The sequence below is a fragment of the Heloderma suspectum genome, chromosome 1, assembly GCF_057233095.1.
Source record: "Heloderma suspectum isolate Gila_16-S chromosome 1, 16-S_ref, whole genome shotgun sequence".
Lineage (NCBI taxonomy): Eukaryota > Metazoa > Chordata > Lepidosauria > Squamata > Helodermatidae > Heloderma > Heloderma suspectum.
This window is the reverse complement of record NC_139458.1, coordinates 6,675,012-6,699,640: the sequence shown is the minus strand read 5'-3', so window position 1 is coordinate 6,699,640 and position 24,629 is coordinate 6,675,012. Positions and strand designations below refer to the sequence as shown.

The 24,629-nt window shown below is 46.0% G+C and overlaps 1 protein-coding gene across 2 annotated transcripts in view; it reads left to right on the top strand.

Moving 5' to 3' along the window:
- Positions 1–24,629, top strand: part of NIN (ninein) — a 146,276-nt gene that overhangs the window by 77,279 nt on the left and 44,368 nt on the right. For both annotated transcript variants that reach the window (XM_084834469.1, XM_084834478.1), the window contains 9 exons: positions 12,160–12,309; positions 13,474–13,641; positions 15,479–15,615; positions 15,954–16,094; positions 17,226–17,400; positions 18,209–18,319; positions 21,645–21,734; positions 22,263–22,395; positions 23,382–23,503. In XM_084834469.1, coding sequence (XP_084690595.1) covers positions 12,160–12,309; positions 13,474–13,641; positions 15,479–15,615; positions 15,954–16,094; positions 17,226–17,400; positions 18,209–18,319; positions 21,645–21,734; positions 22,263–22,395; positions 23,382–23,503 — 1,227 coding nt within the window. The remainder of the gene's footprint in view (positions 1–12,159; positions 12,310–13,473; positions 13,642–15,478; positions 15,616–15,953; positions 16,095–17,225; positions 17,401–18,208; positions 18,320–21,644; positions 21,735–22,262; positions 22,396–23,381; positions 23,504–24,629) is intronic.

The following is a 24,629-nucleotide window of genomic DNA, read 5'->3' as shown; positions in this document are numbered from 1 at the left end:
GACCACCAGTCGTTTGGTGGTTTTGTGGCTTTTGCAGGTTTTTTTCCTGCTGTAAGGGTGCAATCCTATGCATGTTTAGACAGAAAAAAGTCCTACAGCTCCCAGCATTCCCCAGCTAGCTATGCTGGCTGGGGAATGCTGGGAGCTGTAGGTCTTTTTTCTGTCTAAACATGCATAGGATTGCACTCTAAGAGGTTGAAAGGCCTCTCCTAAAGTTTAGACGCTGGCAGTAAGAGCTTTAAGCAAAAACAAGCTTTTGGCCTCACCTCTTTTGCCTGCAGCCCTTCCTTCCGTTGTAATGTGTGTGCGCGTGCATACACGCACGCACATACCCCGAGCTTCTCCAAAATGGAGTTTGGAGTTCAGTCTCAGGCTGAAAAAGCTTCAACACTCCTGTCCTAGAGCTACACACCTCAACGCCTGGAGAAACAGGGACTGGTTCTTTTCTACTGCAAGGTGTGGCGATCGTGATGAAAGCGTATGTTTAATGATGAAAGGCCTAGAACAGTTTTGGTAAGCATGTCCATAAAAAAATATTGAAATGTTTTGGGGGTGTATCCATTTTTCAGGAAACCAGCTAGTATACTTTGAGTATCGAGGCTGTTGTAGTTATATGTCTTTGTATGTCGTTCACAGCAATGGGTGTTCAGCAGTCAGCGTTTAAGCAATGTTGAAGCTGCAGATACTGTGTGCACCAGCTTCCCCCAAGCTGGTGGTATGCTTCAGATATGTTGGACTACAGCTCTCATCACCTCCAGCCAGCTGTAGTCCAACACATCTGGAGGGCACCACCAGCTTGGAGAAATCTGGTGCATATTATAGTCGGATACTGTCATGCATGTTTAAGGCGGTTTATCGTACTGGGTGTTATCTTTTAGATGTGAGTTTAGAGTGTGTCAGTGTGTTGTTTTTACAGACACAGTTCCCTTTTACGAGTCGGAGAGTGATGGGGTTGTTGTCATGTCCTGCTTGTGGGCTTCCCATGGGCGCCTGGTTGGCTGCTGTGTGAACAGGATGCTTGTCTAGGAAGGCCTTTGGTCTGATCCAGTAGGACTATTCTTATGTCCCTGATCAAGAGCTTCCTCAAAAGGCGTTGGGGAACCATGTCTGCCTGTGCAGTTGTCTCTTTTGGTTTTGGTATCTCGTTCTTTGAGTCTTATTGATCCCCACTTTACGTGGAGAATGTGCATCTACTGCTTCAGGATGGTCTGCCTGATACAGAAGTGAGGCCCTCTGAGTGTCTACCTGGAACATAAGAAGCTGCCTTTATACTGGGTCAGAGTATTTGTCCCTGTAGTCCAGTATTGTTTATTCTGACTGGCAATGGCTCTCCAGGGTTTCAAGCAGAGAGAGGCCCTTTCCCTATCACTTGCTACTGTAATATTTGATGTTCTTAGGCATAAACAGAACACTCCAAATATGAGGTTGCAAAGACAGCTTTTACTGAGTGAGTCACAATACAAACTTACATCCCCCTCTTACAGGGCTCCTTCACACTGAGCTTTTATCCTGTGATTGAGATTGCTCCTTCACGGAAGTTTTCAGGCTCTTTACATGACCCGTGATCATTAAAGGCATCTCCTGCACTGAATGCCCTTTGTTCCGTTTTTAAATAGTTAGCAGATAATGAGCTGTCAAATTACCCCATTGTGTTCTGCTTCAGTTTCCTCTGTGCAAAGAGTAAAAGTGGCAAGAAGAGGACCGAGATCAATGAAAGATAATGGAAGACTCAGATACAAGGAGAAGGAGGGGGAAGGGGGTGAGGGAAAAGGAAGCATGTGAAAAAAGGCAGTCGTTGTGATCCTGCATTTAAAATGGAAGCAGAATGCCCAGTTTTAAATGCAGGATTTTAGGCTAGTGTAGAGATGCCCACAGTATCAGGTGAGTCCTTTTATACCAATCAGTGTAACACTCAAATGAGTCCCCCCATACAACACAACCAGATACAAACACATATAATTACATCTAACTTTTTTTCTTTTTTTCCTCCTCTCATTCTCCATACACAAATCTTAGAGATTTTCTCACTGTTCTTCCTCTAGCTGTAATTATTGGTTTCTCCTCCAGCTCCATCTTTCTAAAATCATTCTGTTCGATATTCACACTTCCACTATCTTCCTTCCCAGTCTCCCTATCTTGACTTTTCTCAGGCATCCTTTCAGTCCTTTGCAAATCCTTTCCATTTCTCCTATACAACCTTGCATCCTGGGTTTCCACCACATATGATCTGGGAGTTTGATGACATTCAGTTACTTTTGCAGGTTGCCACACTCCCTCTTTTTGAATAGTAAGTTTTTCTCCCACGTTCAATGGTGGCAAAAGTTTAGTCCCTTGATCATAATAACATTTCTGCCTTTCTTGTCTCTTTCTTAATTGTTCCTGCACACTACTACATGAGACACTTTCTGGTTGCAACAGTGATGTTTCTGCAGGCAACCTTGTTCTCAAACGTCTTCACATTAGTAATGGTGCTGGAGACTGCTTATCTAAAAAAATATGTATTTCTAAGATTTAACAAATAAAGATATAGATCTGTATTATCCAAACTGCTCTTCTTTAAGATCTTCTTAACTGTTTGGATAGCTCTTTCAGCCATTCCATTTGATCTTGTGTAATATGGACTAGAAGTGACATGCACAAAATTAAATTCTCTCGCAAACCCCCTAGAATTAAATTGAGGACCATTATCAGTTATCACAACTTCAGGTATCCCATGTCTAGCAAATACAGATTTACAATGCATCATCACACATTTACTGGTTAAAGTTTCCAACAAAGAAACTTCCAAAAATATTGAATAGTAGTCTACTATCAAAAGACATTCCTTCCCATAAAACTCAAATCCTTTGCCAATTTCTGCCATGGTCTTTCTGGTGCTTCATGAGGTAACATTGGTTCGTTTTGATTATTTATGAAAGTTTGGCATACCTTACAAGATTGTAGTAATGCTTCTATTTGCATACACATGTTGTTCTTGTTGTTCAGTCGTTCAGTCGTGTCCAACTCTTCGTGACCCCATGGACCATAGCACACCAGGCCTTCCTGTCCTGCACTCTCTCCCGGAGTGTGCTCAAGTCCATATTCATTGCATCAGTGATGCTATCTAGCCATCTCATCCTCTGCCGTCCCCTTCTCCTTTTGCCCTCAGTCTTTCCCAGCATCAGGGTCTTTTCCAGAGAGTTTTCTCTTCGCATTAGGTGGCAAAAATATTTGAGCTTCAGTTTCGGTATCTGTCCTTCCAATGAGCACTCAGGGTTGATTTCCTTTAGGATGGACTGATCTGACCTCCTTGCAGTCCAGGGGACTCGTAAGAGTCTTCTCCAGCACCACAGTTCGAAAGCATCAATTCTTTGGCGCTCAGCCTTCCTTATAGTCCAGCTCTCACAGCCATACGTTACTACTGGGAAAACCATAGCTTTGATTAGACGGACCTTTGTCGGCAAGGTGATGTCTCTGCTTCTGACTATGCTGTCTAGGTTTGCCATAGCTTTCCTCCCAAGGAGCAAGCGTCTTTTAATTTCATGGCTACAGTCACCGTCTGTGGTGATCTTGGAGCCCAAGAAAATAAAATCTGTCACTTCTTCCATTTCTTCCCCTTCCATATGCCAGGAAGTGATGGGGCCAGATGCCATGATCTTAGTTTTTTTAATGTTGAGTTTCAAACCAGCTTTTGCACTCTCCTCTTTCACCCTCAACAAGAGGCTCTTTAGATCCTCTTCGCTTTCTGCCATTAGGGTGGTATCGTCTGCATATCGGAGGTTGTTGATAATTCTCCCAGCAATCTTAATTCCGACCTGTGATTCATCCAACCCGGCGTTTCTCATGATGTACTCTGCATATAAGTTAAATAAGAAGGGTGACAATATGCAGCCTTGTCGTACTCCTTTCCCAATATTGAACCAATCGGTTGTTCCATGTCTGGTTCTTACTGTTGCTTCTTATCCCTCGTACAGGTTTCTCAGGAGACAGGTAAGGTGGTCTGGTACCCCCATCTCTTTGAGAATTTGCAAGAGTTTGTTGTGATCCACACAATCAAAGGCTTTAGTGTAGTCAATGAGGCAGAAATAGACATTTTTCTGGAATTCTCTTGCTTTCTCCATGATCCAGCGAACGTTGGCAATCTGATCTCTAGTTCCTCTGCCTCTTCGAAACCCAGCTTGTACTTCCGGTAGTTCTCGGTTCGCATACTGCTGAAGCCTAGCTTGTAGGATTTTGAGCATCACATTGCTGGCATGTGAAATGAGCGCAATTGTGCGGTAGTTTGAACACTCTTTGGCGTTGCCCTTCTTTGGAACTGGAATGTAAACTGACCTTTTCCAGTCTTGTGGCCACTGTTGAGTGTTCCAGATTTGTTGGCATATTGAGTGCAGCACTTTAACAGCATCGTCTGTTAGGATCTTAAATAGCTCAGCTGGAATACTGTCATCTCCGCTAGCTTTGTTGTTACTAATGCTTCCTAAGGCCCACTTGACTTCACCCTCTAGGATGTCCGGCTCAAGTTCAGTGAGCGCACTGTCATGGCTGTCAGGGACATTCAGATCTTTCCTGTTGAGTTCTTCTGTGTATTCTTTCCACCTCTTCTTAATCTCATCTGCATCTGTTAGGTCCCTGCCTTCTTTGTCCTTTATCATGCCCGTCTTTGCACAAAACGCTCCCTTGAGATCTCCGATTTTCTTGAAGAGATCTCTAGTCTTTCCCATTCTGTTGTTTTCCTCGATTTCTTTGCATTGTTCATTTAAGAAGGCCTTCTTGTCTCTCCTTGCTATTCTCTGGAACTCTGCATTCAGTTGGATATATCTTCCCCTTTCTCCCTTGCTTTTCGCTTCCCTTCTTTCCTCAGCTACTTGTAAAGCCTCATCAGACAGCCACTTGGCTTTCTCGCATTTCTTTTTCTTTGGGATGGATTTCGTTGCTGCCTCCTGAACAATGTTACGGACCTCCGTCCATAGTTCCTCAGGCACTCTGTCTATCAGGTCTAATCCCTGAAATCTATTCCTCACCTCCACTGTATATTCATAAGGGATATGATTTAGGTCATACTTGAACAGTTTAGTGGTTTTCCCTACGTTCTTCAATTTAAGCTGAAATTTTGCAACAAGAAGCTCATGATCTGAGCCACAGTCAGCTCCAGGTCTTGTTTTGACTGACTGTATGGAGCTTCTCCATCTTTGGCTGCAAAGGACATAATCCATCTGATTTCGATATTGACCATCTGGTGATGTCCATGTGTAGAGTCGCCTCTTGTGCTGTTGGAAAAGAGTGTTTGCTATGATCAGCATGTTCTCTTGGCAAAACTCTATTAGCCTTTGTCCTGCTTCATTTTGTACACCAAGGCCATTCTTGCCTGTTATCCCGGTGATTTCTCGACTTCCTACTTTAGCATTCCAATCCCCTATGATGAAGAGGACATCTTTTTTTGGTGTTAGTTCTAGAAGATGTTGTAGGTCTTCATAGAACCGATCAACCTCAGCTTCTTCGGCATCAGTATCTTCTTCGGCATCTTTGGTATGCATACACATACCCGGCCAAAACATCACATCTCAAGCTCTTCTTTCACTCAGTTCAATTCCCAAATGACTCTCATGAATTAATTCCAACATTTCTTTCCTCAACTTTTGGGGTACAATTAGTTTATCATTCTTAAATATTAAACCTCATACATACTTAATTCCTCTCCATAATTCCAATATGGTTTAAGTTCTTCAGAAATTTGTGTTTTCTTTTCTGGCCATCCTGTCAAAATAACTGCCTTTAATTCTTTATTTATTTATTTTATTTATTTATTTATTTATTTATTTCTATACCGCCCAATAGCCGAAGCTCTCTGGGCGGTTCACAAAAAGTAAAACCAAACAACACACAATAAAACAATTTAAAATATATAGAACATTAAAACCACAATATAACAATACAACCACAATAAAACCTAGCAGCAGTACAGGAGTTTAAAATACAGATTTAAAACAGCAAAGATAAAAATTTAGAAAGCTAAAATGCCTGGGAAAATAAAAAGGTCTTCACCTGGCGCCGAAAGGAGTACAATATAGGCGCCAGGCGAACCTCACTAGGGAGCTCATTCCAGAGCCGGGGTGCCACAACAGAAAAAGCCCTCCTCCTAGTAGCCACCCGCCTCACTTCCTTTGGCAGGGGCTCACGGAGAAGGGCTGCTGATGATGATCTTAAGGTCCGGGCAGGCACATATGGGAGGAGGCAATCCTTCAGGTAACCTGGCCCCAAGCCGTTAAGGGCTTTGAATGTTAACACCAGCACTTTGAATCGGGCCCGGAAATGGACCGGCAGCCAGTGCAGCTGGAAAAGTACTGGCGTAATATGAGCTCGCAGGCCGGTCCCTGTTAACAATCTTGCTGCCCTATTTTGGACCAGCTGAAGTTTACGGACCGTTTTCAAAGGCAGCCCCACGTATAACGCATTGCAGTAATCCAGACGAGAAGTTATCAGAGCATGGATAACTGTAGCTAGGCTATCTCTGTCCAGATAAGGGCGTAGTTGGTATACCAGCCTAAGCTGATAAAAAGTGCTCCGTGCCACTGAGTTCACCTGTGCCTCAAGTGACAGTTCTGGATCCAAGAGCACCCCCAAACTACGAACCTGATCCTTTAGGGGGAGTGCAACCCCCTCCAGAACAGGTTGATTATCACCTAGCCGGGCAGACGAACCACCCACTAACAGTACCTCTGTCTTGTCTGGATTGAGTTTCAGTTTATTGGCCCTCATCCAGTCCATTACCGTGCCCAGGCACTGATTCAGAACAGCCACTGCCTCACCTGGTTTTGATGAGAAAGAGAGGTAGAGCTGGGTGTCATCCGCATATTGATGGCACCTCAGCCCACACCTCCGGATAACCTCCCCCAGCGGTTTCATGTAGATGTTAAACAGCATGGGGGATAGAATAGAGCCCTGTGGAACCCCATGGCACAATTGCCATGGCACAGAGCAATAATCCCCCAGCACCACCTTCTGGAATCGGCCATCCAAGTAGGAGCGGAACCACTGTAGTGCAGTGCCTCCAACTCCCAACCCAGACAACCTATCCAGAAGGATACCATGGTCGATGGTATCGAAAGCCGCTGAGAGGTCCAGGAGAATCAACAGGGTCGCACTCCCCCTGTCCCTCTCCCGGCAGAGGTCATCCCACAGGGCGACCAAGGCAGTTTCCGTTCCAAAACCAGGCCTGAAGCCCGATTGAAATGGATCTAGATAATCCGTTTCATTCAAGAGTGCCTGGAGCTGTCCTACAACCACCCGCTCAAGCACCTTGCCCAGGAACGGGATGTTGGCCACTGGCCTATAATTGTTAACATCCTCTGGGTCCAGGTTAGGCTTTTTCAGGAGTGGTCTAATTACTGCCTCTTTTAAAGCGGCAGGCACCACTCCCTCTCTCAAGGAGGAATTTACAACCTCCTGGACCCAGCCGGACAACCCCTCCTTGTTTGATTTAATAAGCCATGAAGGGCAAGGGTCAAGCACACAAGTGGTCGATCGGACTTGGCCAAGCACCTTGTCCGCATCCTCAGGCCTCAGTAACTGAAACTCATCCAATAAAACTGGACCAGACGGTGCTCTGAATGCCTCTACCAATGGAACTGCATTAATGGTGGTGTCCAATTCATGACGAATCTGAGCGACTTTATCCTCAAAGTGCCGCGCAAACCCATCACAGCGTGCTACCGAGGGTTCCACCGTCTCTCTCCCTGGCCCAGAATGTAACAGGCCGCGAACCACTCGGAAAAGCTCCGCCGGGCGACACTGAGAAGATGCAATGCTGGTGGAAAAGAACTGTCTCTTTGCCACCCTCACCGCCACAGAGTAGGCTCGATAGTGGGCTCTTACCTGTGTTCGCTCAGACTCAGCACGAGTTTTCCTCCACCTGCGTTCTAGCCGTCTCCCCTCTTGCTTCATTGCCCTCAGCTCAGGTGTATACCAAGGAGCTGGCCGGGCTCTGCTCAGGGGGAGAGGGCGCTTGGGCGCGATCGTGTCAACCGCCCGAGTCATCTCTGCATTCCACACAGCGACCTGGGCTTCGACAGGAGCACCAGCCATACCAGCAGGAAAATCCCCCAGAGCCCTCTGGAATCCATCGGAATCCATTAATCTCCGGGGGCGGACCATTTTAATAGGTCCCCCACCCTTGCAGAGGGGAAAGGCCGCCAGGAGTCTAAACCTCAGCAGGAAGTGATCTTACCATGACAAAGGGACAGATGTTAATTCCTCCACTTTCAGATCACCATCCTCCTGCCCAGTCGAGAAAACCAGATCAAGCGTGTGTCCTTTTATATGCGTTGGGCCAATGACATGTTGGGACAGCCCCATGGTTGTCATGGCGGCCATGAAGTCCTGAGCCGCCCCGGATACAGCGGCCTCGGCATGGAAGTTGAGATCCCCCAGGACCATCATCCTGGGGGTCCTCAACACCAAGTCCGAGACCAGCTCCGTCAGCTCAGGCAGGGAGTCTGATGGGCAGCGGGGTGGGCGGTACACCAACAGAATCCCTAATCTGTCCCGGGTACCCAACACAAGGTACAGACACTCAAGATCTGCACTCAAATGAGCAGGAAGCCTGGAGAGGGAGATTGAATTCCTATAGACCACGGCAACCCCCCCTCCCCGACCCTCAAGTCGGTGTTGGTGCTGCACTGAGTACCCAGGAGGGCACAGCTCGGAGAGAGTGACCCCTCCCAGTTCCCCCACCCAGGTCTCAGTAATACATGCCAGGTCAGCCCCCTCATCCACAATCAAATCATGGATGAGGGAGGTCTTATTTTGGGCCGACCTGGCATTCAGCAGCAGCACCACCAGACCCGAGGGCAGACTGGTAAGGCTGCCAGGAACCATCAGGTTGGGGGAAGAACCAGAAGAGGGGACAGCTGTAAGGTGTCTAGCCCCTCTTCTCCTCAGCTGGCCTGTTAATCCCCCAACGCCATACCTCCCCCTGCCCGTGACCACAGTTATGGTGGCACCTCCCCCACCCCCTGAGTTGTCCAATAGTCCTCCCAGGCACATATTAAAATATTAAGATATAAAAATTCTTGCAAAATGTTATCTTCCAATGATGTTAATTTAAGTTCTTTATATTTCAAATCAGAAACAGGTAGACAAGACACTACCAAATTCACAGCAACATCAGCTTTTTCAGTATTAAAAATGTCTCCTGTCTTCATATAAACCCTTGATAATGCATCAGCTATTTTTAACTCTTTACCAGGTTTATATAGTACATTCGGGTGATATTTCTCTAATATTAACAACCATCTCTGAATTCTTGTAGAAGTGTTATATAATGATATTTTAAAAATAACTTCCAATGGTTTATGATCAGTTTCAACTGTAATCTCTCTTCCATATATATATATATATATATTGATGAAATCTAGTACAGCTAAATTCAATGGCCAACAGTTCTTTTTCTATTTGTGCATATGGCTGCCAACCCGCATTCATAGCCTTAGAACCACATGCCACTGGTAAACCTCCTTGTAGCAAAACTGCACCTAATCCAGCACCACTAGCATCCACTGATATATTGTTGAAGAACCTGAATATCTCAACACAGGAGCTATTGTTAACATCTGTTTTAATTCATTATATGCTTCCTCATGGACCTTTATCCATTTAGACTCCACCCCCTGGACTAAAAGTTGTCTCAAATTAGTTGTCAATGTAGCAAGATTGGGAATAAATTTAGCCAAATAATTAACCATGCCCAAGAATCTCTGTAATTCTCCCTTGTTTTGAGGACTTGGCATTTCAACTATTGCTTCAGTTTTAGTTCTATCAGGTTTTATTCCTTCTGTAGTTAAGATATGTCCCAAATAATTTATTTCAAGTCACAGAAAATTTGCACTTCTCTCTATTCAATTTCAAATTCCTTGCTCTACACCTTTCTAAAACTTGCATAACTCTGTCATCATGCTCTTGTTGTGTCCTTCCCCATATCAGGATATCATCAACATAACACATAACTCCTTCAAATCCTTCAAATACTTGTTGTAGTGCTCTTTGATATACTTCAGGAGCAGATGAAATACCAAAAGGCATTCTAGTAAATCTGTATCTACCAAAGGGTGTATTAAAAGTACATAATCTGGAACTCTTCTCATCCAGCTGTATCTGCCAAAATCCATTACTAGCATCCAGCACAGAAAACAATTTTGCACCTGCCAACCTACTAGTAATTTCATCTACTGTTCGTAACTGTAAGTACTCTCTACGAATGACTTTATCCCTTGGATCCAGACAAATTCTTATTTGATCTCTACCAGGTTTATCCACAGTCACTATTGAATTTTCCCATTCTGTAGGTTCTTCCACCTTAACAATCACACTCATTTGCTCCATGCTTCTAAGTTCTCTTCCTCCCTTCTCCCTTAACATAACTGGAATTCTACGAGAAGCATGCACTAGTGCTGCTATCTGTGGATCCATTTTAATTACATACTGACCTGGCAAACATCCTAATCCTTGAAACACATCTTCATAATGCTTATGTATTTCCTTCCCTTCCTTCCTTTCTAACACATTTACTCTTTTCACTAACTGTAAATCAGTAACTGTTTTTAAACCCAAGATTGCCTGTGCTTCAAATCTTACTACTTGAACTTCTATCTCAAATTATTTCCCTTTGTATGTACATTTCATCACACACTTCCCTAGCACTTCCAGCTTGAATAAGTAACTAATCTTATATTTGATTTCTGCAGATGTTCACTTTGAAGGTTCTTATAAAGAAATAGCATTAGCTTGTGCTCCAGTATCTATCTTAAACTTTACATCCTTATTCTTTATTTTAAGATCTACAGTCCACTCGTCTTCCAGCTTATTAGATGTTAAAAGTCCCAATAAACGTATCTTGCAGATCTTCTTCCTGCAGCATATGCATCTTCTTGTGAACAAACTTGGCATCTTTGACGTTACACATTTTTGCAAAATGATTAGGTCTTCTGCATTTTCGGCAATCTTTTCCATACGCAGGACATTGTCTTATCTTATGGTTGTTGAGCTTGAAGCTGAGTTTTCTTTTTAACACTGTCTTTACTTTTCAAAATATCCATTTTGAATGGATATTTTGGACAAAATGGACAAAATATCCATTTGTAAAAGGACTGATCCCAGGCCTTTTACAGTCACTTCTGCTCTACAAATGTCCACAGCTTTTTCCAAGGTTAAATCAGCTTCTCCCAGCAGCTATGCCCGGATATTATCTGATGTTATTCCACAAACAATTCTATCCTTAATCAAAGACTCTCACAGCTGTCTAAACTCACATGACTGTTCCAATAACTTTAAGTCAGTCACATAAGAGTCAATAGGTACTTCCTCATTCTGAGCTCTTGAAAAGAATGTCTCTCTCTCTCATATGTAACATTTCTCTCAGGAGCATGATCTAATTCAAACTTATTCAGCAAAATTTGTATCTTGCGCCTATCTGCTTCATCATCAAAATGGAAGGCATTATATATTTCTCTGGCTTTTTCTCCTGCCTCATGCAGGAATAAAGCAGCTTGAAGCTTCTCACTTTTCTTGTCAGCTCCACTTGCTATACAATATAATTCAAATCCTTGCCTCCATTTTCTCCAGTTTTTAGCCACATTACCTTCAAAGAACAGTTTTTCTGGAGACTTGAGCTGATCCATTTCCTTGCACTTCTGACACCATGTAACGTTTGGTGTTCTTAGGCATAAACAGAACACTCCAAATACGAGATTGCAAAGGCACCTTTTACTGAGTGAGTCACAATACCAACGTACATTCCCCTCTTACTGTGTCAGGTGAGTCCTTTTATACCTATCAGTGTAACACGCAAATGAGTTCCCCCAAACAACACAACCAGGTACGAACACATATCATTACAGCTACCTGATCCTTTGAACTGGAGATGCCACCAGGGATTGAACCTGAGACCTTTTGCATGCAAGACATGTACTCTACTGCTGAGCTACGGTCCCTCACCAGGACCCAACACTGTATACCCTCTTCCATACCTGAATGCACCTTTTTCTGTTGAGGTGTCGCATCAGTGCAAAAACTGTCCTCTCAGGATTTTTTGCATTCTGTTTGTTCCCCATGATGCATGACAGATGTAGTTTTTGCTTTGTTTTATGCCTTTGCTTTGTCTGAAGATTGTAGTTTTCTGCTTCACAGGTACTGGAGGACGTCTTCCACAACCTTGAGCACAACAATGGCACAATGAGCATCGAAGACTTTTTCTATGGCTTGTTCAAAATCGGGAAGCCTCTCCCAATGTCTGCCTCGACCCCGTACAGACAACTGAAACGGCACCTCTCCATGCAGGTGGGACGCCTTGGGTACACTCTCCTCCAAGTTATTAACTAAGGGTGCAATCCTATGCAAGTTTAGACAGAAAAAGTCTGACAACTCCCTACGGCATAGCTGGCTGGGGAATGCTGTGAGTTGTAGGACTTTTTTTCTGTCTAAACATGCATAGGATTGCACCCTAAAAGGCCCAATCAAACTCAAGTTCCTCAGTGCCAAATTCTCCTTTGTTTCCATATTTGCTTTGAAAGTAGCTTATTTGACAAAGCTGAAAGGGTTTTAAAAAGCTTTTAAAATTGCTGCTTGTTTTATCTTTCATTATATTTTTTAATGTTGCTTTTTAAAATGGTCTTTTCCCTTGTTTTAGGTACTTGGATGTTTATCTTGTTTTAGGTACTTGGATGTTTATTATGTTCTTTTAAAATTATTTTTAATTATTGTTGCTGCCTTTAACAAGTTAAAAACATTTTCAATGTGTTTTATCATTGGTTTTATTATATCTGTTTTAATTATGTATGTCGCCCTGAGAGCTTCAGCTATAGGTCGACTCATAAATTGAATTAATAATAATAATTGGCAGAGGGGAAATACTTTCCTCATCAAACATTTCCATTATTTCACTGTTTGGCACTGTTTTTGTTCCTCTGGCCGCAGCTTCTTCTCCCCACCACTTTCCTCCTTTTTCATCTTTGACATGACAGTCCTTGATTTCATCTGCCTCTGCTGCCATTTAATCTGAATGGCTGTGGTGTCCCAGTGCATGTTTGATGTCATGAGAAAGTCCTGTGGGTCGCCGCAGCTATTAAGACGAAATGACATTGGGGCCAAATGAGGCCCAGGGCTGTGAGGGCAAAGAAGAGTGTAGAAAGTACAGTGAGAAACAGCATCTAAGGGCGTAATCCTATGCGTGTTTAGACACAAAAAAGTCCTACAACTCCCAGCATTCCCCAGCCAACTTAGTTCTCACTGAGATGGTCAACCTTTGTCAGGGCTGTACTACTTCAAAATGCCAAAATGGGGGCTCTCATGCTGGAGTGCTTCTCCACAAAAAACAATTCCCCTCCATCTAGAAATCTAGCAGTTCAGGAAGAAAGATTCTGGACCTGGCCTTCTGCCTGACGTAATACATTTGGGGGCTGGAGGATAGCACAACCCAATCTTTCTCTCTGTGTGCCATCCCAGGCTTTTGATGAAAGTGGGAGACGCACCACCGCACCATCAGCAATGACAAGTTCAATTGGCTTCCGGGTGTTCTCCAGCCTGGACGATGGGATGGGTTATGCTGCAGTGGAACAAATCCTCGATGTGTGGCATGAAGAAGGAATAGAAAACAGTCATGAGATCTTGAAGGTAATCAGTTCTGTTGCCGCCCAGCAACTTGTAATTGCCGTGACATATCGACACAACAGATTCAAAATGGCGTCTGCTGTCTCGGCTTCCCCACACTGAATTCTGGGGAGGATGCAGAGAACTGTCTGTTGCTGAACCTTCATCTTCTCCCAGAGCTACAACTCCCAGGATCCTTTAGTGGAGATGCTGTTGCAGTTAAAATGTAGCATAGGCATGCCTTCTTCAGGAAGTGGCTGCCTCTAACCAGAGCTAGGATTTTCTTAGGAAGTTGCCACAGAGTCTGCAAGAGAGCCCTTTGGGGGTGGGAAGAAGATAGAGATGCTAGTGGTGACAGTGAGGGGGCAACTGGAAGAATGCTCAGATTCCACCCAGGTTGACTTTAATTGCTTGCTTAAGTGTGTGTGTGTGTATACAAATCCGACTTGGAGAAACACTGGTGCCCTTTGAGCATCTGTGAAAGTTTGAGGCCTAGAGAGGCAAAAGGGGAAAGGATCAGGCTTAGAGGCCTGGAGTTTTCTGTTGAGAGGGGGCAATGCTGAGAGGAGTAGTTTCATTTCTCTGGTTAAGTGTCAGTTTCATTTCTCCGCTTAAGTTTCATTTCTTCAGGTTTGAAGCAGTACCTTCAGTTTTGAGGGAGGAAGGTATATAAAGAGAGTGAGAGAGCCAGTAAGAGTTAGAAAAAGACCAGGCTGCAGCAAGAGCAAGAGAGAGACAGCCATAGCCTGAAGTGAGAGCAGAGTCTGAAGAGTGAGCAGGAAGAAGCAGCTTAGAAAAGTCTAAGGACAGCTAGGGTAAAGGAACTTGTGTTTTGCAACTTTTATTTTTGTTTAAGTCCTTTTGTATCACTCAGCTCTATTGTGTAAATACCTTCAGTTGTAATTTGTTTGCTTTAATTTGCCAGTAAACTGTTCTGGTTAAACCCTGTGTCTAGAGTGTCAACCACCCCACACCTACAGCCAAAACTCCAAGTTACTGGGAAGGGGAAGGTAAAAGAAGGAAGGTGGGACTCTTAAGGAGGCAAGAGATCCTTAAGGAGTTGCTCAGGGGGTCCAGGTCATAAGGGGCACCTTGATGGCATCTTTCAGAAGATCCAACTACTCACTGGCCATCCTCCAAGAGGATGTTTAAGTTTGCCACCATTGTGCCAACCAGAGTTCTGCAGAAATTATTGCAGTATGTAGGTTGAACAGAGGACCTGAGAAAAACCATCCATGAGCTATGATGTGTGGTTCCACCCGCAACTTCCTGGCCATGGTTTGTGTGCTCCAAGCCTGGCTCATGTCTTCTGAAAGCCAAGGATATGGGAACTGTGGCATACCGTGCTGCTTCTGCCCTACCATCATCCTGGCTTCCCCCATAGTAGGAGATGGGAATGGGAGGGAACGAAATCTTCAGACACCCAACAGGACAACACGCTTCTCTCCTCCAGCATCTGATTTTTCTTCCAAGGGGGAACTGGGCAGAGGGGGCAGAACCTCCATGCTTTGGGGGATCTTCTCTGATGGGCCTTGTTCATCCTCCAGTTCTTTCCCAGAGGCTCGTTGGGAGTGAAAGATGACTCCTCTGTTCCAGTTTGCTTCAGAATGTTCTAGTTGTACCTGGTTCCCAAGTATGGCTTTCGATTCACAGAGCACGTTTGAGATAATTCCACAAGATCATTAGTTTTAAGACGAATAGTTACCATTGTTGGCTTCAGCACTCCATTTGTACTGTGGCAATGCAGTTACCAAAAAACACAATTATATACCAAAGTAGTTGGTTAGATACGAGGACGTTAGTCAGCTAAAAGAAAACAGTTTTTATTGATTTCCAGTTTTTGTGGATTGCTCCCTGGCAGGCCTTAGATTTCAGCTTGGATGGAAAAATCAACTTGACGGAGCTCACCCTGGCCCTGGAGAATGAGCTACTCATAGCAAAGAATGGAATATATCAGGCAGCGCTGGCAAGCTTCAAAACAGAGATCTGCCATTTGATGTGAGTTTATTTTTATTTTTTAATATGGCTCCTATGATCTCCACACATCCTTGGCAACCACGTTGGGTTTGTAGTCTCAGCAGATTTGTGAAATCCAAAATATTTGGGAGTTGAGCCCACTGTTGGTCTTGAACTGGTCACTTGAGAGATGCCAGGCAGAGAATCCTTTGGCCAAAGGATTTTTTTTTAGATGGAAGACTGATGGTAATCTTGCAGCTTAATAGCAGTTTCTGCACACAGGCTGAGCTGGAGGCGTACAGGCCAGCCACCGTCTTCTGTAGGTGCTGAGAAGCCCAGAGGGTCTTTCGGGTGACTGAGACTTGTTTCCCTTTGTTTAGGGAACGAGCTGATCAAGTTGTCAGGGAAAAGGATAAGCTGCGCTTGGACTTGGAGAAAGCGGAGAAGCTGACTTCGCGCATGGCCTCCGAAGTGGATGACCACCACGCTGCTATTGAACGACAAAATGAATACAATTTAAGGTAGATTGCACCTGTCTCGGGATTCTCCATTCATAGCATTGCTGTCCCTTAAGGGACCCAAAAGGCCAACTAGGACTGTTGGAGGCAGCAATTGGCAAGGTCAGGCATGTGCCCCAGAGGGCCATGGATGTTGGGAGGGCCTATACCTGGTGTGATCCCAACCCACCTTTTCCAAATATTAGTGGGAGGGATGGCCTAAGGCTTGCAAGGTGAGGGGTGTGTGTGTGCAGGGGGGTGGGAACAACTGCAGGGCTCAGAGGCCACAAGGCCCTTGGAACACACGTCTCCCCTGCATACTGTACACTTTATTACCTGTGGTATCACCTAAGTGTGAATAGGCTTTTGCTGGGGGAAAATAACCACCATGATATTGTTCATTACTTCACCCCATTCCCAATTCGTCCAGCTTCTTGCATCTGTGAGGTGATATCTGTGTGAGCCTGTGTTCTCTTAAATCAGCCTTCCTGGTGCCCTCCAGATGTATTGGACTACAACTCCCAGCATCCCCCAGCCAGTTACGCCGGTGTGTTGCAGTCCAACACATTTGGAGGGCATTAGGTTCAGGAAAGCTGTCCTAAACAATGTTCGTGTTTTCTCACATTTAGAAATTCCACACCCACCAATATCCAATGTGGCAAAATGTCATGTCATAGGATGGGAGCTTTGATGCTAAGATCCTCTGTGGCAAAAATGGCCCTCGGTGATGATATAGACTCACAGGAAGAGACCCAACATAGGTGCCCTCTCCACGCCACCAGATTATTTGAGCTGAACCCTACTGCCCTGGACCAATATGTTAGCTGGCGGATTATGGGAGTTGTAATCCAACACATCTGGAGGGCAACAGGTTGGGGAAGGTTGGTCTAGTGATAGGCAACCTGGTGCCCTCCAGATAGTTTGGACTACAACTCCCATCATGCATTGCCATTTGCCATGCTGGCTGAAGCTGATGGGACTTGGGTTTTTATTACCTGGGTGTTTGAGCAAAAAAGGCATTCCCACCAGAAACACTCATTTCACCGAGAAGATGGTCACGCTGAGTCACTGGGACATCTGCTTTGTTAGGGTACCTCCGCCCACTCATTCCCAGGTGCACTGAAAATTCTGGCCTCTCTTAATCTGTGTGTGTAGCAAGCTGGATGAGGAGTACAAGGAACGGGTTGCGGTGCTTAAAAACGAGCTTCGGAAAGACCGAGAGCAGATCCATCTGCAGGCCGGCAAGCAGCGGGCAGACTTGGAGCAGGAGATGGAGAAGCTGAAAACCGAGGAGAACTACCTCCGGGACCGCCTGGCTCTGACCCTGAAGGTAATGATGGGCTTAAACCAGGGGTGCAAAGCAGTGTGGGCTGTGGGCCACATACGGCCTGCCAAGCTATTTCTGGTGGCCTGCCAGGATGATGGCATTGCCTGGGTGTCCTTTATGAGCACTAGCAAGGGGACACCCAGGCTTCTGTGTGTGTTTGTGTGTGTGCAAGTGTGCACATATGCAGCCCTTGGAGCCAAAAAGTTTGTGCACCCTGGCTTAAGGGAGCCAGAGTGGGTGCCAAGGCAACCCAAGGTAATGGATATGAACCCCATTTCCACCATGCCACTTTATCCCATGACATATCCCAAAATGTCTGTAGATCTTTTTCCCCATTCACAAAGTGGAAAATTAATTAGGTTTTAGACATTTAATTGGGTTTTAGAAGAAAAGCCATTCTAGAAAGGGTTTCTGATTCAAAGTCGATTGTAAAGCACGTACATTGGCAAAGCTGGGGATCAATTTTGGAAGCCCAGCAAGAATGAATGGTGAAGAATCAAATGAAGTGCTTTGATAAGATGCTTCTGCCCACCCTCCACCTGCACCCCCAACTCTCCACCTTTTAGAACCTATATCTTAAAGTTGTGGAGGGCTTTGATGACACCCCTATTCAGCTGTCTTCTTCCCCCAGTTGTACGGCTCTCTCTTGAATTCCGCAAGTGTACCGTGCTGGCTGGGAATGATGGGAGTTGCAGTCCAACTCATCTGGAGGGCAGCAGGTTGGGGAAAGCTGATCTTGAAAATGCGGCCAATTTTATTAGCTTTCTGAGAGGTGGCTCTGATTCTTTGAGACTCTCTGGCTTCCTTTTAGGAAAACAGTCGCTTAGAGAACGAGCTCCTGGAGACCGGAGAGAAGTTGGTGAAGTATGAGAGCATGATGAGCAAACTGCAGCAGAACTGGGAAAATGTCCTTGCAGAGAAAGTAAGTTGCCTTCACTTCCTACAGTGCCATTTGGTGTCGTATTAAGACCCCCACCAAGGTAACCGGATATAATGAACAAGTAATATTTATTTATTATTATTTATTATTAAATTTATTAATCGCCCATCTGGCTGGTCACCCAGCCACTCTGGGCAATGTACAGCATACAATAAAACAGTTTAAAACAATAAAATTCTACAATAAAAACATTTTCTAAAATACCCTAACCCACCCCAAATGCCTGCCTGAACAACCACGTTTTTAATGCACGACGGAAGCTCATTAAAGAGGGGGCATGACGGAGTTCCCTAAGGAGGGAGTTCCACAGAGTGGGGCCACCACAGAAAAGGCCCTCTCCCTCGTCCCCACCAGTCTAGCTGTCCTGGCTGATGGGACAGAGAGAAGGCCATCCGAGGCTGATCTTGTTAAGCGGCCTGTCTGGTGCTGCTGGAGGCGCTCCTTAAGATAGGCTGGGCCGGAACCATATAAGGTTTTAAAGGTCAAAACCAACACCTTGAATTTGGCCCGGAAAACAACTGGTAACCAGTGCAACTCCTTCAGCACTGGAGTGATGCGATCTCGCCGGCGGCTGCCTTTAATCAGGCAAGCCGCCGCGTTCTGTACCAGCTGCAGCTTCCGAACCGTCTTCAAGGGTAATCCCACGTAGAGCGCATTACAGTAGTCTAAACAAGAGGAGACCAGGGCATGTACTACCGATGGGAGCAGATGGTCGGGAAGGAAGGGGCGCAGCCGCCGTATCAGATGGAGTTGATACACTGTCCGGCTCACAGCTGACACCTGAGCCTCCATGGACAGCTGGGAGTCCAAAATGACCCCCAGGCTGCGGACCTGGTCTTTCAAGGGTAGCCGTACCCCATTCAACACCAGGTCAACATCCCCCAACCTCCTCTTGTCTCCCACCAAAAGTACCTCAGTCTTGTCAGGGTTCAGTTTCAGCTTATTCCTCCCCATCCAGCCACTCACCTTCTCCAGACATTTGGACAGGGATTCTACTGCCAACCTTGGTGAAGATTTGAACGAGAGGTAGAGCTGCGTGTCATCTGCATATTGATGACACCGCACCCCAAACCTCCTGATGATAGCCCCCAGCAGCTTCACAGAGATAATATGACAAGAAATAGATTAACAGTGCAATCCTATGCATGTTTAGACAGAAAAAAGTCCTGCAGCTTTTTCCCAGCATTCCCCAGCATGGCTTGCTGGGGAATGCTGGGAGGTGTAGGACTTCTTTCTGTCCAAACATGCATAGGAATGCTTCCTAAACAAATGTTAAGAACAAAGGCATAGATTAAAAAATGTAACCTCTAATCTGTGGAAAGTGCAGTTAACAAGGCCTCCAGGTTTTGGATGAACAGGATGGAGTTTATCCCAAAGGAAATGGTGCAGGGGCTCTTTGGAGATGGGAGAGTGAGCACAGCTGTAGAGCCATGATTCCTGGTGGAAGAGCATGGAGCAACACTCGGCCATGTGAGGCTTTGCAGCGGAGCAGGCGGGAGATCAGGAGAATGCTCCCCTCCTAGTACATGCCTTCTACACTTTCAGCTACCCTCTGCAACTTTCACCTACCCAGGGGGTTGCTATGCATGAAAGGGTCTTTTCAGTAGCGGCACCTACTTATGAAGTGCCCTCCCCAGAAAGGCCTGCCTGGCACCTCTCTAATGTCTGTTCAACACCAGGCAAAGATCTTTTTTATTTTCCCAGGCCTTTTCAATCTTTCTGTTGCTTTTAAAATCTGTTTTAGCTTCTACATTTTATACTCTGTTCCTCGATTTTGGTCTTAATTTGGAGTTTGATTGTAATGCTGCATCACATTTTATGGTGTCTTTATCATAGAATCATAGAATAGTAGGGTTGGAAGGGGCCTACAAGGCCATCGAGTCCAATCCCCTGCTCAATGCAGGAATCCAAGTCAGAGCATCCCCGACAGGTGGCTGTTCAGCCTCGTCTTGAACGCCTCCAGTGTGGGAGAGCCCACCACCTCCCTAGGTCATGGGTTCCATTGTCGTATTGCTCTAACAGTCACGAAGTTTTTCCTGATGTTCAGCCGGAATCTGGCTTCCTGTCACTTGAGCCCATGATTCCGTGTCCTGCACTCTGGGATGATCAAGAAGAGATCCTGGCCTTCCTCTCTGTGACAACCTTTCAAGTACTTGAAGAGCGCTATCATATCTCCCCTCAGTCTTCTCTTCTCAAGGCTAAACATGCCCAGTTCTTTCAGTCTCTCTTCATAGGGCTTTGTTTCCAGTCCCCTGATCATCTTGGGTGCCCTCCTCTGAACCCTCTCCAGTTTGTCTGCATCCTTCTTAAAGTGTGGTGCCCAGAACTGGACACAGTACTCCAGATGAGGCCTAACCAGTGCTGAATAGAAGGGAACTAGTACTTCCCGGGATTTGGAAGCTATGCTTCTATTAATGCAGTCCAAAATAGCATTTGCCTTTTTTGCAGCCACATCGCATTGTTGGCTCATATTCAGCTTGTGATCTACAACAATTCCAAGATCCTTCTCGCTTGTAGTGTTGTTGAGCCACATATCCCCCATCTTGTAACTGTGCATTTGGTTCCTTTTTCCTAGGTGCAGAACTTGGCATTTATCCCTATTAAATGTCATTCTGTTATTTTCTCCCCAGCGCTCCAGTCTTTCCAGATCACTTTGAATTTTGTTTCTGTCTTCCAAAGTATTAGCTAGCTATTTTACTCCTACTTCTGTGGTGGTGGTGATGATGATGATGATAATGTAGCTTGTTTGCATGTTTTCTAATCCAGCCTTCCACAACCTGATGTGTTGGACTACAACTCCCATCATTGCCTAACTAGCCATGTAGGCCAACACATCTGGAGGGCACCTGGTTGGGGAAGGCTGTTTTAGCCTGTGAGCCACTCTGAGACCTACTCTTCAGTGCGGCCTATAAATACCAAAATCAGCCCAGCAAGCGACAGGTCGGCCAGTGGTGGGCACCTGCCTTGCATTCTTGAGGCCCCATCCCGCCCCTTGTGTATGTCGTGGGCAGGCCTCGGGTGGGCAGGCTCGGGAAGAGCCTTTTCTGCTAGAGATGGTGGAGACCGTATGCCAGCCAGAGTAGGCAGTGCTGGGCGAGAGGGATCCTGGGCTTGGCTCAACACATTGCAAGGCTGGCAGCTCCATTGGCTCAGTGCCCCGGGAATCCTTGCACCAGAGTCCAGCCAGACGGCTTCGGACGTCAGGCAACACCCGGCTGGCACTGCTCATATCAGCGAGGCAGGAACTATTTAGGAAGGATGCTGTGCAGGTGGAGCAGAAGGATGACGGGCTGTTCTTTGGCTCTAGTTTGGTGACCTGGATCCTGGCAGTGCAGAGTTCTTCCTGCAGGAGGAGCGGCTGATGCAAATGAAGAACAAATACGAGCGGCAGCGCAGGGTGAGCGTGGAGGGTTGGCATGGGGGGGGCGCGAGTTGGGTTTCCTGTGCCACGTGTCTTGTCCCAGCGGGGACTCCGCAGATGCTAGTGCAACAGACCTCTTCTGATCACATCTTTCTTTCTAAAAGTTGCTGGTGTAGCATGGTGGCGAAGCAATTGGATTGTCATGGCCTCAATTCCCATCTCATTCCAACCATAAACTTACCACGTGGTGTTAGGGAAGCCGCTGTTGCCTTGGCCTGATCTCCACCACTACCTCTGGCAATATAGGGACAAGAGTACTCTCCTACCTTGCAGGGCTGTTGTATGAATTTCTATAAATTGCCATATGCTAAGGGCCTGCTAGTGAAGCACTGTGTTCACCTCTCCCACAGAGAACACTTGCTGTGTTAAAGAGGAAGTTGGGGCTCCGCTGTGTTCTGCAACCCCCTCCCCCACCTGCCCATAAAAATATCGCTGCCCTGGTCAACTGTGTGGGTTGTTCGTTTTGCTGGGCTGCTCCTGATGGGGCTGCATGTTGTTATGCAGGAACTCCAAGACCAAATAGATGAGCTTCAGTCTCAGCTGGAAGAGTATCGGGCTCAAGGCAGAGTCGTCCGGCCTTCGCTGAAAAACTCTCTCTTTGAGGAGCTAAACAATGGCGGAGTTGAGTGTGACCAAGGTAACAGATGCCCTGCCCTGGGGTGTGTTATTGGCCTAAGCCAGGGGTGCAGAACAATATATGGGTGGAGGGCCAGAGGGCCCATACCAGCCCTCCGCAGGCCGGATGCCATTGGTGGGTGTGGCCATGGCCACTGACATCATCACCCCGCCCCTCTGAACCTTTCTCTGTGCCTCTCTCAGCATGGTGCGCAGAGCAGCTCCTGCTCCTCCCCTCCCAGCGAGAGCTGACTCTGCATTCCCGTTGTTATCCCCAGTCTGAGTGGGGGTTCCTTCAGGGGGCGGGACGTGGAGGCCAAAGCCCGCCCCCTGGAAGAACCCCTAGCTCTGCTGGGTTGGACTGGGGAGCCCAGCGGGCCGGATTGCTTCTGTGTGCCGGTAGCTGTGCACCCCTGGCCTAGCCCTTCCTGGTCGCTGAAGCAGTTATTCCAGAGGTGTTTGCAGAACGCCTTCCTGGAGGGAGAGCAGCGGGCCCACCTTGCATGTGGCCTCACCTGATCAGAGTGAGAGGCGTTCGCAGTGGGAGGCAGGATGTTGTGCAGTCGCCCCCAAGCCAGGGCCCTCCAGATGTTTCGGCCTTCAGCTCCCATCAGCTCTACTCGACACGGGCCTTGTTCCATAATCCTGGGAGTTGTACTTGGAAATATCTGGAGGGTACCAGGGTGGGGCAGGCTGGTGGGACAGGGAAGAGGCAAACGGCCTGGGTAGGATCCAGGGCAAATCTGGGCAGTGTAAGCAAAAGCTGGCTCAAAGCACAGCACTGGACCCGTGTTGACCATGCTGGCAGCAGCCTCTTCCTGCTGCTTCCTTTTCTACACGCCTTTGAGTGCATTTGCAGCGTGCTGCTGACCTGTCAACATTTCTGCATTTTAATATTTCTGTCTGTTGGCTGCCTCAAGAGCCCTCATTGGTTAGTTTGCCAGCAGATCCCTTTTGCAGCAAATGGACAAAAGCCCGAAAGACGTGCGTTTCTCTGCTGATTTTTAGAGACTGGTTCTGAGGACTGCAACCCGCTAAACATGAGCATAGAAGCCGAAATGGTTATCGAGCAAATGAAAGACCAGCACCGCCGGGACCTCTGCAACTTACAGCAGGACCTTGAAAACATGGTAAGCTGCCTCCGCTTCAGTCTGGCAGCTGAAGAGCGCCTGGGCTTCTTATGCACTAGAGCAGCTTACCCCAGCCTGGTGCCCTCCAGATGGGTTGGACCACAACTCCCAGCATCCCCTGGGGGTTGTCGTCTAGCACATCTGGAGGACTCCAGGTTAGGGAAGGCTGCAATAGGGACTATTACACACTTGGTCAGGGCATGCTTTTCTATGCATGGCTGAAACCTACTTTTCCTTGTCCAGGGAATAAGCTCTTCTGGTATACAACTTTCAGGGAAGGATTTAATCTAGTACTAGGGGGACCCCTGCAGTCCTGTCTCTATTCTCCCAGAGGACAGGCTGCTGCTGGTCTGGTAGAGCTTGCCCCAAATGGAGCACATTCATTGAAACCTGCAAGAGCGCAGCATGCATAACTTAGGAACGTTAGTCTAGGCCAGAGCTTTCCAAACTTTTCATGTTGGTGACACACTTTTTAGACATGCATCATTTTGTGACATGGTAATTCAGTTTTACTAGCAAACCGGAGGTTAAATTAACCCGTTATAAGAGATACGGACACATACATAAATTGTAATAACGAAATGTATGGGGTTACAACATATCTCATGAAAACCTTTCATTTATATATTTAAAAATATATGATTTGTAAGATAATAACATACATTGTTGTCATTTATGAGTAACAGTATGTAAATATGTGCAAGAATTTTTAAAAGTTGAATAACACCAATAAGTACTTACCATTTTAATGGGATGTATGAGGTTGATGGGATGAACACAGCTTTTCAATATTTGGTGGAATATTAGATAAAGACACTCGCATTTCGTCATCAAGCATTTTTAAGCTTCCACGTTTCAGTGTCTTTACGTTTGCCATCGTTGAAAAGGATACTTCACAAATGTATGTAGTAGAAAACTGCAGAAGAATTTTTAACGCTTTTTTAGCTATGTTTGGATGCATTTTTGAAATGCAAATCCAAAAGCTGTCTAAGTCACCCTGTTCATGCATCATTAACAGATTTCGATCATTTTTTATGTCAGCTAATTATTCTTTTTCAATAAGTGAAAATTTCCCCATTGCAGTTGAAAGAAATGGATTTCTGATCCAATCATAGTCTTGGATTTC